At 44.3% G+C, this 13,855-nt stretch overlaps 1 protein-coding gene across 1 annotated transcript in view; it reads right to left on the reverse strand.

Moving 5' to 3' along the window:
• LOC117001014 (LIM domain containing preferred translocation partner in lipoma) overlaps positions 1 to 13,855 on the reverse strand; it is a 326,262-nt gene that overhangs the window by 157,452 nt on the left and 154,955 nt on the right. Inside the window, exon 7 of the mRNA XM_033069157.1 lies at positions 1,309 to 1,431. Within this exon, the coding sequence (XP_032925048.1) occupies positions 1,309 to 1,431 (123 nt within the window). The remainder of the gene's footprint in view (positions 1 to 1,308; positions 1,432 to 13,855) is intronic.

Here is a 13,855-nt window from a genome sequence, read left to right on the forward strand (position 1 = left end):
AAACAAACTGAACATGGGTTATTTACCACAGTGCCTCAGTGGAACTCATCTCATTTGTCACAACAGCAAAACCCCACTGGGAAAAGGGTTGAATTGTATCTGGCTTACATTGCTGGTCTTTTTGACTGACTAATCCAAATTAGACTATTTTTCAAGGACAAGTCTGCAAGTTTATGCAATAACTGTGCACATGCCACTAAAATGAAAGATGAGTTTATAGGGAGGTCCCTGCAGAAAGGATGGAAACCCAGAGCCACTGTGTGCAGGGGGACACTTTCAAAAGAGCACAAATCTGATTTCACTCTGCTTTTGCTCCATTTGCAGACTTGAAGAGAAGCAAATCTAAAGAGACTCCAATCATTATTTTAGTTCTGGTACAAAGGTATCACTTCTCAGTTAAAAGAAATGGAGCAATGAAAACAACAAAAAAGACAAACCAAAGAGAAGGCTTGTATGGATAGTAGGTGTGCATCCATCACTCACCTATCCCTTTGATACTTTTGGCTTTCGGGGCTTTACTAAGAGAAATACAGCATACATATAGCTGTATACAGCCTACAGACCCAGACACATGAAGAAACGAGACTAGTCATGGGACTAGGAAGGAAAGAGGAGACCCAAACATATCTAGGATGATTTTATGAGATCTCAAGAATTGCCCTTTTAAAAGTGCCACTGGGGTGTCATCACTTCCTCTGATAAATAGATGACATCTCACCAAAACTTAAATAGCTCCACTCAAGCACTACCTAGATGAGTGACAAAAATTAGCCAAGTGGCTGTCACCCCTGCAGTCCTCGTCTAGACACAGCAGAGAAGTGAGAATTCCAGTCTGCCTTGCTGGGCTACAGCCACCCTGACAGCCGAGTGCCGATCCAAGGCACTTCATGAGATGCAGATATCTGGATCCTTCTGGCAGCGCGACAGACAAAAGTTAGCAGAACAGAAAAACAACAAGAAAATAAAAGCACAAAAGTACTTGCGAATCGAAAAGGTTTTAATTCACAAGTCATTGTTGGTTGCAAGTTGAGGCAAATGAAATGCCGTTTTTTGCAAGTATTTTTCTACCAATCTCTGTGGCGATCTGACAGTCGGGATCAGAGGCCCTTTGCTCAGAGGTGCGGCAGCTTTTGAGCCGGTGCCCCCTCAGAGCAGCTGGGCCCTTCTCCCCATTGACAGCCACATCTGGATGCTATCAGGAGGAACTGGCAGGCGTTCTTGCAACAAATACCAAGCACTTAGCAAATTGACTCCAGAAGTTGATGCTGGCCCCTTTCCCACTCTGTGTTTACGCAACGTGCCACTAACCTGTTGAGTCCGAGGTTTGTATGGGGAGCTGCTCTCTAGGTCGGCCAGGATGCTGGTCAGAGAGTCGATTTCTGCATCTAAACTGGACCGCCTCTCCTCAAGGGTCTTGCCACCAGGATTCACCTGAAAGAAGAAAGAAAAGTTCAAGTTATTCAAACCACTTGGCCTGGCACATGGATTCTTACTGTCCTCACAGAGCTGCGCCCATGCCCAGCAATAACTCTTGGGTTACAGGGACACACATGCTGAAATCCTATAGCTCCCTCCAGAACTAACAGCAAGCCTTCATCTCACAGAAATTTATGCTGCTTTGGGTCTTTTCTTCACGTATTTGCCACAAGAGTCCCATTGTGTAAAACTGACTTGGAGTTGAAGAGGCAGAACAATCCTCACACCATGAGATTGAGAAGATGTGTTATAGAAGGATACCTGTCTGGAAAGACAAAGCTGGGCACAGGCTTGGAGCATCTGATCCTGAGAGTATCTCTTCTGCAATGTTCTCATCTCAGGCAAAGCACAAACAGAACAGAGTTACAAGCCACAGTAGCCAGTGATTGGCCAGGTGCACCTATTCTTATTTTAAATCAATTCCTGGTAGGTGCACCCGTCCGATTCAACACTTATTTACAAATTCTATCTGAAAAATGAGCTCCTTCAAGGAGGAGTGAAAAAGTTCAATCCATTTCTAGCAGATTGAAGGTGAAGGGTGTGATTTGCAACAAGCAGTCACAAAATAACATAAGTAAGGTCCTTGTGAAAAGGCTTTTATGCTGGAATGCCCATGTCCAGAGCAAATGCCAACATGCAGCCAAGAACCCTAAATCAATACATTTTGCTTTCTTCCTGCTTTCAAAACAGCCCAGTCCCATTTGTTCCCAGGCTGGTAGGGTTGCTCACTTGGAAGGGAAGAGACTTGAATTTTCACCACCACTACTATCCATCTCAAAAAGTAAAACCCAGGACTCAGCACCACAGCAGAGCATGTGACCTTCAAGTCACTGTTTAAGGGCAGCACTGCCATCCCTGCTAGAATAAGCATTTTTAAAGAGGACTCATTCGCATGCTTTGTTTTTGATAAATCAACCTAGACCAAAATCTCTGGGAAGGACCTTTGTGCAGTACAGCCCAACCCAACAACAGGAACTCTCAACAGCGCACAAAGTCAGGCAAAGGCGAGGGAACATCCTCCTCAATGTTTTCAGTGCTTTGGGAATTAGGCAGCTCCACTAGGAATGGGAAATTTAAGAAAACCAGCTGAGGATCCCTGCCATGGACAAAGTAGGTGCCACTGAGCCAGGCCACCACCAGGGCATGCAGAGAAACCAAAGTTCTTGAATCAAGTGAAAAATTACACTGAAAGTCTTTTTTTCAACCTGAGTTATTTTTCTTCTGTTCTTCCACATCTTACTTACCTGCAAATCCCCTGGACAGGACAGAGTCTCTCTGTGTATGTGCAACTACAGAGTTCTGTGCAGAAGAACTCATTCAGAGTTTGACATTGTCAATAATAAAAATACTAAATAACTAAATTCCCCTAATTTCAACTGCAAAAACTGGTCAGACCATACCAGCACCTTCCCACAGACAATCCAGCTCTGTTTGCCTTCACTCTCACCAAGTTACTTCAATTTTCCAAGCCAAAAATTTGCCTTTTCCTTTGGTTCACTGGCTGTTCCAGATAGTTTTTATTTAAATTTCATTTTAGGAGCAGTCAATCATTACCTGTTTTAAAGAGTTCCCCAGTCATCAATCTGACACATAAATGGCAAGTTGGTCAAAGAGAGACAGGCTATGCAAAGTAGGCAGCCTCTGATCTGCCAAACTTATATGTGCTGAGGCATCCATTAGCTCCTAATGATTATTAAATCTTATTGGATTACAACATATTTGGTTTGATTAACATGAAAATGGAAGTTCCAGTGTGGCTTATGCAAGAACACACAATTTAAAAGGCAGACAGTCAGGTTAGAAAATACTTACAAACTTGACTCTTGCCTATTTTCATTATAGAGCCAAAATCTTTCCATCCAAACCATTGTTCAAAAAAATGAAATAATGGGAATTAGCCCAGACCGTTATTCCTGGCTAACTGCAGGCACCTGTTTTTTTAAAATCTGAAAAGTACAACTTCTTTTCCACTTCATGGCCCTTGTTTGGTTTTTCTCTATCTTCCAGTTGTTGGCCTGTAACTGCCACAGGCTTCTCAGACAGAAAATCTGTGATTGTTCCATTCCGGAGAATTTTGAAGCTAAGCAGCCAAAAGTCAGCCTGGAAAGGAGAGGGGAGATGCAAAGGGCATCCAAGGCCCCAACATGTGAGGTGATAAATCAAGCCAATGGCAAACCCAGGAATAACACTGGAGTCCACACAGGACCTGCGTGGTACCCTGACCCTGGAGAGAAGGCATGGTGGCAGATGAGAAGATCAGCCAATTTCATTTCTGCTTCTTAGCGTTTCTGGGCCATATTATTCCCAGGTTCTCATTCCCCAGAACAATTATGCAATAGCTGACTAGCAAATGCTGCAGAACAAGTTATAAGGTTGTAAAAGTTAAATGTCCTTAGGAAACCTAGAAAAATAAAATAAAACAACATAGAAGCATCTCTATTGATTCTGGGCTCTGATTTATTTATTCAATTAAAACATAATCAACATAGATTAAAAGCCCAACTCCACAAATGCAGGAACATAATGCAGTGCAACAGTGCCAACGAATGCCACTACCGATGTGTGCCAGGGCCTGCTGGGGCAGAAATGGACTTCAAAGACATTTAAGAAATGATAATCCTCACAAAGACAGGTTTCTGGTTGTTTTTTCTTCTCCATCCCTACAAATCTTGAATTTTCTCTCTCCCCACAGTGTTCTATATTCAACCTAAGGATTTGCTGCATAGACAAACTGGAGCATTTGCAACACCAACTTCAACAAGAGAGGGTTAAGTTATTCCTCTTCCCATGCTCTTTGTCATGACGTTGCTATAAAAGTTTTATGATATTGTTCTGGAACAAAACCCGAGCGCCAGGTCCCAAGGCACAACAGGTTCGCACAGACTCCGCTCCGAGGAGCCCGGGCTGGTTAAGCTCAGAGTCCTGCAGATACAAACACCGGAACCAGCGGGAACTGCTAATTCTATTTCTGTCTGGATTTATGGCATTGTTGCAGACATGTCGCTTGTGCACCCCCTTTTCCAGCCAGCAGAATATGGAAAAATGGGTTTAAAAAGAAAAAGGATGCTATCTTTGGCTCAGCCAATGTGAATTCGACAGAAAGCAAGCCTAAGCCAACCCAGTCCAACAAATTACTCATGCCAGAGACTATCCACTCACGTGAACTTCTGCAACGCCTACACTCCTATCCCCTGGCTCAGTGTCTGCTGTGAGTCAAAAGAGAGAAAAACAGCAGAGAGCTTCACTGCTTGGCTTGTTTGTCTGCCCCTGAATTCCTGGTGTGCAGCTCAGTGCAGCTCTCATGGTAATCCTCTCCTGAGCCCCATCAACCCACTCTGCTCTGACAAAGATTTGCTTTACTTTTGCTAATCCTACAACCCAAAAGCACTTAGTGCCACAGGTCCCCCCAGCACCACTCCAAGGAATGTTCATTATAGAACATGCAGTGCAGAGCTCAACGCAGGGTCTCAAATATTGCCTCACTGTGCTAAAAGGGTTGTAAGACTATTCGCCAGGCTAAAAGACATGAAAAGCACAATGATTTCCCTAGATGTCACCTCTTCCTACAACCCTAGATCACCTACTCTTATCGTATTTTGCAGCTTTCAGCAGAGGAACAAGAATGTCTCTCGTTTAACCAAGCCAGCTCCTTGTAGTGGGCTCAAAGAGAAGAATCTGGCTCCCAGATGTCCTTCCTAGCTCCTGCTCCAAATTCCTTTCCCTACCCAGGCCCAGTTGCCTCTCTTTCATTCTGTTTTCCCCTCTCCATGCCCTGTTTGCTGCCTTGCAGGGCTGTAGCTCAGGCCAGGCACTATCCCCTGGGATGAGGTGCAATGTGAGCTGCCAGGTTGGCCTCTGAGCCAGACTGCTGCTGCCAGGTGGTGTTGCTGTGTCAGGGAAACATGGAGGGTGGCTTTGCAGCAGTGACCTGCTGACATGGGTGGCAGGCTACAAGCAACTCCAGAGCCCCAGTGTTTATTTTCTACCAACACAAGACAATGGCTAAACTCCTGAATACTTTGGGAGAAGCAGGACTTTGTTCACCACAGTGCAGTTTTCCAGCATCAATACCCACCATCTCTCTATCCACCTCAAAAGTCTTGTCTAACAGAGGTTGAGCTCAGTACATTTGCATGTTTCCTGAGTGCTGTGGCCAGCTCATCCTCTGAACTGCGCCCCAGGAACGTGAGCTGTCATCCGTGGGAAATGTGGAGCTGGTTTATCTGTGCAGACACGTCCAAGACAGCAGAGCTGCAGCTAAACACACAACCTTTCTCATAGCATCAGCTCACTCCACATGCTGTGCTATCACAGGTCACTGATAACCTCCTAACTCACAAGTGAAAGACTGGAGATGAACACCATGGATATTAGGAAAGGTCACTGCTAATGACTCAAAACAAAGCTGGGGGCCCACAGTGCCTTCTGCTCCTGGTACATTGGTTTTACTGGGAGCCTGAGGAGCTCGGGAGCAACACATCAACACTTTTTGGATTTACACATCCAAGAGCAGGGAAAAGCAGAAAGGCCTTCTGGGACAAAGGAAGGACAAAGGTAACAAGAGGAGCAAGTAGAATTTAGAAAAATCAGAAGTTATGAGCAAGTAGATAGAACATACAGACTTCTGCCCTGAAAGACTTTACTACCGTCTTTTCCTCCAGTAAAAGCCAGTGAGCCACAGATGAGGTGGTAGGGCTTATAAATTCAGTGCCCACTGCCTGCTTCTACCAGGCTGCACCCATGGCAGCCACTCTCCATGGTCTGCAGGCTGCTGTAATCTTGGGATAGGCTCTGAGGTGGTGGGAACAGCAAATAAAACAGGAGTGAGCCTCTCATTATGCTCCACAGCCTTGGGCACTGGGCTTAGACAGGGATGCAGACAGAGCAAGAAAGATGCAGTTCTTATTTCCTATTTTAGCTGGGGACAGGTGAGGGACAGAAAAGTGTTTGATGTCAATAGTATCCACTGTACTGACAAGAAGGGACTGGGAGAAATGTTAACCAGGAAGAAGAAAACAAATGATTCAGTCTTGATATACTTCAGGCTAGGAGTTGTGTTTAGTTTTTCCTTTTTTCTCTCTCTCTTTGCACTTTCTCTAACAATATCACTGCCAGAGGCAAGGTCCTTTTCAGACACACACCCCAGCTACCTCATCTTATTCATTCTTCTTTCCAAGGTTACAAAAGCCATCTAAAGCTCCAAAAGACACTGCAGTGGCAAAAAAAGATGCATACTGAAGGGCATCTATCAGGAATATGAAGCACCCTTAAGAGTTGCTGTGTCTATGCTCCCCTAAGCCTACAGACAAGTGTAAACATTTTCTTTCAAATTCCCTAATGTAAATTTAAACAGTCCCAAGAGGCAGCCCCCCACGCATGCACACAGAGACAGGAGCTGACTGCATTCAGGGCAAGGGGGGTCTGAGATGCTTGATTGATGCCTAATCTCTGTTCCAGGCACCAAGGAGGGCTGGAAAAAAGTCGTGCCCTTTAAAAACAGAAAGATTGAGTCTTTTGAAACAAATCTGAAATGATGGAAGATTTCAGCAGATGTGACCACAGTGATTTCACCAGATGTGATTGTATCAAGGATCTAATAGAAAAGAACTTCCCTGCTGTTCCATCAGGCTGAAGCCAGGCCTGAAATATCCTTTTTAGTCTTTTGATGACATAAAGGATAAAAGCCAAAGGGAAGTTAGGTTTTGATTTATTTTTTCCCCTTGTTCTTTCATTTTTTTCAGGCACAGAATAGTTTTACCTGGTTTGTGTTGCTGGATATAAGCAGGACCAAAGGAAAACACTTCAAAAGTTTAAAGAGGCCTGTTCCAAGGCACCATTGGGTGCCTCTCAGATGCCACTGTCATTTAACTGAGCAATGTTTCTTTGACTCTGGCTACTTTTGAAGATTTCACTGTAAAGACGCAGATCAGGCCCACCTGGAACAGGGCTTAAACAGCGTGGGGGTGATCATCACCTAAAGACCAGCCTATATGGTACCAAAAAGAGCCAACAAATGTGCCAAATATCTTCCCTTGGCAAAGTTCATACCAGCAGCTGTGCCACAACAAACTGCAGGAGGCACAGTGGGGTAAAGGGAGCTGCACTCAGTCACACCTACATCAACCAGTCTGGGGTAGCCACAGTCCCACATTCAACTTCTCCACTCATGGGAAACACAAATAGCACTGGGTATCCAGACTGAACTCATTTCTGAAGCAACAAGGTGTGGCAAAGAACTGCACAGGTTTTCAGCTGGGGTAAGCAAACAAGCAAAGGAAGGAAAGTTATTTGTTAAGCATTGCAAGGAGACATCTTGCAAAACCTTAACACCTGATTTGAAAACTCACTGTGGTGTAGGGAGCTTACAAAAAGGACAAATAATGAAAACATGTTTAAAAAGAAAAAATACAGAGAAAGCATATACCAAGAAAGCATGAAACTAGGAGGCATCAGTCTCAAAACAAAGGAAAGGGGGTAGGTGTTTTGTCACACAACATGCTGCTAAGCTGCAGAGCTATTTCTGCTGCAAGACACTGTGCTTGCTATGAGTTTACATGGATTTCAAAGGCAGAAGGAGAAACACATGGAAGAAAACTCCAAGATACAGAATAAATATAAGATCTTCTGTGCTTCCCTTTTACATTTTTCTCTGGTCACTAGTGATGGATTTAGCTCTAGAGACATTCATATGAAGTCTTCACTTGTGTTTTTTTATCCACCTGCTGACACCTGCCAGGAGTCACATCTGCTGGTGGGTACATTCCAGCCTCTGCAGGTAAATAAACTGACCACAGCCCGAGGTGCCAGGGTTTGGCCCAACACCTGGAAACCCATTTCTTCCTTTCTCTCAGCAGAGACAACAAAAATCAAAGCCAACTGCACTCAGCCTCCTGGGATGCATAGATAAAACAAAGACTTTGCTGCAGTTATGAATCTGTGTGATAATAATGATTTATATTTCCCTAGAGATAAGTGTGACAGACATTGTTCACACACAATACCTAGGAAACATCCTTGTCCCAAGGAGGCTATTGTCAGCTGGATATCAGCCCTGGGAAGGGAATGCAGGTGGAGCAGTGGGAGTGAGGTGCTGAAACTCGGAGATACAGCCAAGCTCCTCCAGTCCACCAGATGAAGACACTAATCCCCTGGGTCAGCTCCTTAAAGGACATTTCTTTCTCTGTATTTGCCATCTAAGACCTGACAAAACATGCCAGAAGACAACAAACCCCTGTCCAGCTGCAATTCTGTTGCAGGATGGCCCTGATTTCACATGACATGGCTGGGTCTGAGGCACTGTCATGGCTAGCAACTGCATGTGGGCCAGTGGGGCCTGTCTTCATCTTCTACCACTGTTGAATAAGCCCTGGCTCTCTGCTTATCCTGGGCAGGGTCCCAGCCTCAGGACCAGCACACTGGTGGGGGCAGGATGCCACCAGTGTGGATGAGCAGTGATCAGGATTCTGCTCCCTTCCCTGCAGCTCCTGCCCCAAACACGGGAGGGAAGATTGTGCCACACACATCTGTGGTTAGTCCAGAATTCTCAAGAGGATCCGGCCATAGATATTAGATGAATGAGCAGAGATTAAAAAAGGATGGAAGGGCATCATAGTTTAGCCAACAGGATCCATGGCCCTGGGGTATGTCTGCAGAAATCCTGGATCAAACACCAGCAATGGATCACTGGTATATTTGATGGGACATGGACAATAGACCACAAGAAGATCAGCAATATTCGCTGTCCCTCTGCTACCCCTGAGGACAACACAAGGCAATCATTCAATAGGAATAAAGAAGATGCAGCAAACAGCACTCAACAAACCCTCCTTGCAGCCCAGGAGTGTTTTTGTAGGTGCCTTGACACTGGAGATGCCAGCACAGAGGTCCTGCTGGGTCCCCTCAGCCCCATCTGCTCTGCCTCAGGATGGTGTGACCCAGCTCCCTGTGCATCACAGGCTGACACCTCCACTGGGGCATATAAACCTGCACCCAGCTTCTGTGGGCTTCTCACACTTTTGTTTTGCTCACAGAAGGAAGTGCTGGAAATGTTAATGTTGGCTAAATGGGGCTTTTAAAAAGTGCAGGGTTTCTCTGGGCCTCTACACCAAAAAGCAGCAAAACAACAGATGCCCTTCAGCTGACCAGAGGATCTTCACGCTGTGGGCCAGAGAATACATGGGGAAAGGCACCACAATCCTCAGCACATGAAAGCAACAGGATGGATTTGATAAGGAACAGTCAGGGGATGAAGAGAGAGGAGGAGTCCCACGAGCCAACATCTGCCAGAGCAGCAGACCCGACAGCCCTGAGAGTTTACTTAACATGTCTGATCAAAAGCTTTGGGAGTCTTGTCTGTGTTAAGTGCTACCAGATGCAAAATCAGCAGCAAGATGTGAAGTGTATTAATAAACTAAGGAGGCACGTAAAGTTATTTGAAAACTGAATGGGGAAGGTGGGGAGAGAAGGGGGAGAATAAAACCAGTTTATTTTTTCCATTAAGGCAATTTAATATTCTCCAGGTGGAGTTACAATTACTTGTCCTTGGGAATTAAATTGAATTTGTGAAACATTCATGTTCATCAGCAGAATATACAATAAGAACTAGGATATATAATTTTTTTCTTTACACCTTGGGCGGGACAGCACAACTTGTCTGTCCACAGGGCAAGAAGAGCTGGCCATGAAGTCTTTTTGACCCAGCATGACTTTCACTGACTTTAACTAACTTTACAGCAGCAGGGAATATATCCCTTTTCTTTTAATTAATGCAATTACATTAAGACTCATTATTGACAATTATGGTGACTGTTAAAAGTTTCCCCTTTCTTTGCCCACTCCCCCACCAACTTAAAATCTGCTCCAATATCATCACAAATTAATGTTTAATTAGCCATCAAGCAGAGCTGATGCTCCCCACAGAGTATTGCTGCTTACAGAAAAACTGAGAAATAGAAGAACATAGCGGATATTTCATCATCTGCCTCCAAGGGGAACCATAACCAAAGAGCAGTCAATTACCCCAATACAGCTGCAAAGTTTAATCAATGTAGAAACCAAACAGCTCATTAAGTGTCCACTGCAATAATGGAAGACCTCACTGACTCATATGAATGTTACATTTTTAAAAGATCCATTGGTGATGTCAAAGAGCAGAGACTCTCTTCATCTTCACATCCTGGCCAACTCATGATCTTCATTTTTCCTTTTCTGGCATAAGAAAAGAGGTAAGAGAAGGATGCCTCGGACAGCACAGGATGTGTCTGACAAGCCACAAATTCCACACACCTGTGCACAAGGCAATCTGTCACCCCCCCCCCCCACAACTCTGGATTTATACCCAGAGGGGAAAACCACACCAAACACCACCTCCTGCCAGGCACAAGGAAAGAGCAGAGCTGAAGGTGATTTTACTTCTTTCAGCACTTGCGGTGAGTCTGGCATATTGTGTCCAGTATGGGAGGCAGCACTTTAAGAACTTGAGACACCCCCAAAAAGCAGAAAACACCTGAAAAGGAGACACGTAGAGAACTCACTTGGTTTCACCTATGAAGGAGATTTAGTAGCTCAGTAGCAATATCTAAAGAGTTTCACAGAATGAAAATGCCAGATACCACAAGACTGTCCAATCTAGCAAAACAGAAAAATGCCAGATACCACAAGACTGTCCAATCTAGCAAAACAGAAAAACACACGGCAGTCGGGAAGCCAAAGCTAGGGAAATTCCATTTAGAAATAACAGAGATACTCATTTATGTGCAATACTGCAGGCAATTAAATGTTAAAACAAACTTCCAAGATTTCCCCACCCCTTGATGTCTGCAGATCAAGGCTGGATGCCTTTGGTCTCCCTGGGTGACCAGGCAAAGCTTTATGATCTGCGATAGGCAGAAGGGCACAGCTGACAATTTAATGGCTCTGCCTGGCCCCCACCTCGACAGAGGTGAGAAAAAAACAGCTCTGCCAGTCCATAAAGATCTACTGACATCACTTGGTGTTTGCACCACTTTAACTGGAAATTAAATTTACATGAGCAAACTCTATCGCACACAAGACTGCATATTGTGACAGTTAAATAAAGAGCTTTTTAAAAGGCACACGTCTCAGGCAATTTAAATCAAAAAAGATAGGTTTTGTTAAAGCTACCAATTTCAGAAAATTAAGGTTGACTAAAACTGTTTTTAAAAACTCCTTTTGGAACTTAATCACATATTGGAAACCCATATGCAGCTGTTTGTGTCACCTGCAAAAAGACTGTATAAAACATAAGCATGTGCTTAATTTTACACGTGTGCTTAAGTTCTATCAACTTTAATGAAGTTTAGCACACAGCCAAGTTTCTCTGAATTTGAGAAAGCATTCCTGAGCATGGGTTGTGAAGCTATTAGGAAATCACCAATGAGAAAAAAAGTAAAATTAAAATTGGCTGGTCAATTTTCACAGCCTGAAAAAGCACTAGGTCCAGAAATTAAACATACAACATATTTCTAAGTTTGTTTGCTTGTTTTGCTGTAATATGAAGGAGTGAGTGCCAAAATGTTTGCAAGGATTCCCAGTAAACCTGGCAAAACGTCAGCAAAATGGATGTATAAAGCTACATGAAAGTCAATGGCTTGGGTTTGGCTTCTGAGGAAATGAATCATGTTAAAAATCTACTATATGTCTCAAAGCTGAGCAGAGGAAAATCTGGACTGCCTCAGTCTACCCATTTTTGGGGTAGTCAGTGGCTGCAGTTCGTGGGGCAGGCAGGCTGGGCAAACCCCACAGTCTGGTTCAATGAAGAAGGTTCTTGCCTTCAAGAAATTTGCAATCTCATTTTCCAAATCATTAGGCCCACTTCTACATTACCTTTAAGGCTGCCAGATGTGTGTCTGGTATTGGATTTGGCTGGCTTGCCATGGTTTTTTATTTCTTTTTCAACAGCAACTGCCTTGTTTGGACACCTTACGTTCTACGCCTCTCCTAAGTAGGAACCTCAGCTGAAGAAAAGGGACCTGGAATACACAGAAAGCTGAACAATGGGTAATTTCTGCTGCCCTGAAATGGATTCTACAATGTGCAGATCCCTCCTGGGTGAGCTCCAAAGTTTAATTTGATATTGTCCACATGCAGATAAATGAATGTAAAGTGCTGTCATTCAATGAGAATTCATGCATCACAAAAGGTGGTGCTGCCCATACACACCAGATCTCAGGAAAACAGTATTTAACTGCATCTCTGCTTGGGGCCAACACACCACAGAAGCCAAACTTCTGCACTGACAGCATGTTCCTGACATAAGTGTCTTTAGGAGGCTCACCCAAGGTCAGAACTGACCACACGCTGCTCCCTAAGGCAGCCCCAGCACCCGTGGGACACCAGGTACCTGCAGACCTCAGCAGGGGCATCCTTCAGGAACACAGAGAGGGGCACTGCAGGGCTGAACTGGGGGAATTTGCAGAGCCAGAGGCAGGGGGAGGAAGGGGCAAGCAACTCAGGAGCTGGAGAGGAAGGCCAGCCCTTTAACGTGACAAGACGTGAGACTGTTCCTGTGCAAAAGGAAAATGTGGAGATGGAGAGGGAAGGAGCTGTGCCTCAGGGCTGCTGAATGAAAGGACTCTGTAAAACACCTTTGCTGCTTACTGGTTTCAGCAATACTTGGGAGTTGCTACAGCTTTTTCAAACATTTATATTTTACTTCTCTCAACATTAAAACCAATACTAAAACCATCACATTATATTTTCCAGATGCTGTCCCTTACCCGTTGTGTTTTAAAGCTAATCAACATCCTGCATTTTAATCAGCAAAACAAACTGAAAAATACAATTGTGGAGAATGGTCCTTCAAAGATGGAGTTTTATGGTAGCAGACACTTAAAATCATGTCTGGAAGAAATTCTTTGAGCTCTGGCTGCAACATTTCTCATTGGTATTTCTACCACCTTCCAGACTGCTCAGCCACTGTGCCACACACTCCTCACAGAGGCAACATTTTCTAACAACAAAACCACTCTTCATGACAGCTGAGGCTGTTTTTCACCAGTGATGGAAACTGAAAAACAGAGACAGGAACCAGCATTTCAGCCACTTCCATTCTTGGAAATTAGATGTTCTCACAACTTCTCCATATCCACGTCTTATTGCTGCCAGATAAAATTGTCATCAAAAATAGGATGAAATTTGCCCTACTCTTTGAAAAACTCCAGGGCTCTAAAACTGAATTTAGGCCACAACTGGATTCCCCAATCAGCAGAGTTCTGTTTCCTCTTATCTTGTTTGGCCAAAGCTCTTTCCTACACTGCACAGCATCACAGCAGTTAAAGCACCAAACCCAAGGTGGGAATCTGACTCTGCTTGTCACGTTCCAGACTACCACCATGCCCAAGATGCATGGAAAGACTTT

Source organism: Catharus ustulatus, chromosome 10 (genome assembly GCF_009819885.2).
Source record: "Catharus ustulatus isolate bCatUst1 chromosome 10, bCatUst1.pri.v2, whole genome shotgun sequence".
NCBI lineage: Eukaryota > Metazoa > Chordata > Aves > Passeriformes > Turdidae > Catharus > Catharus ustulatus.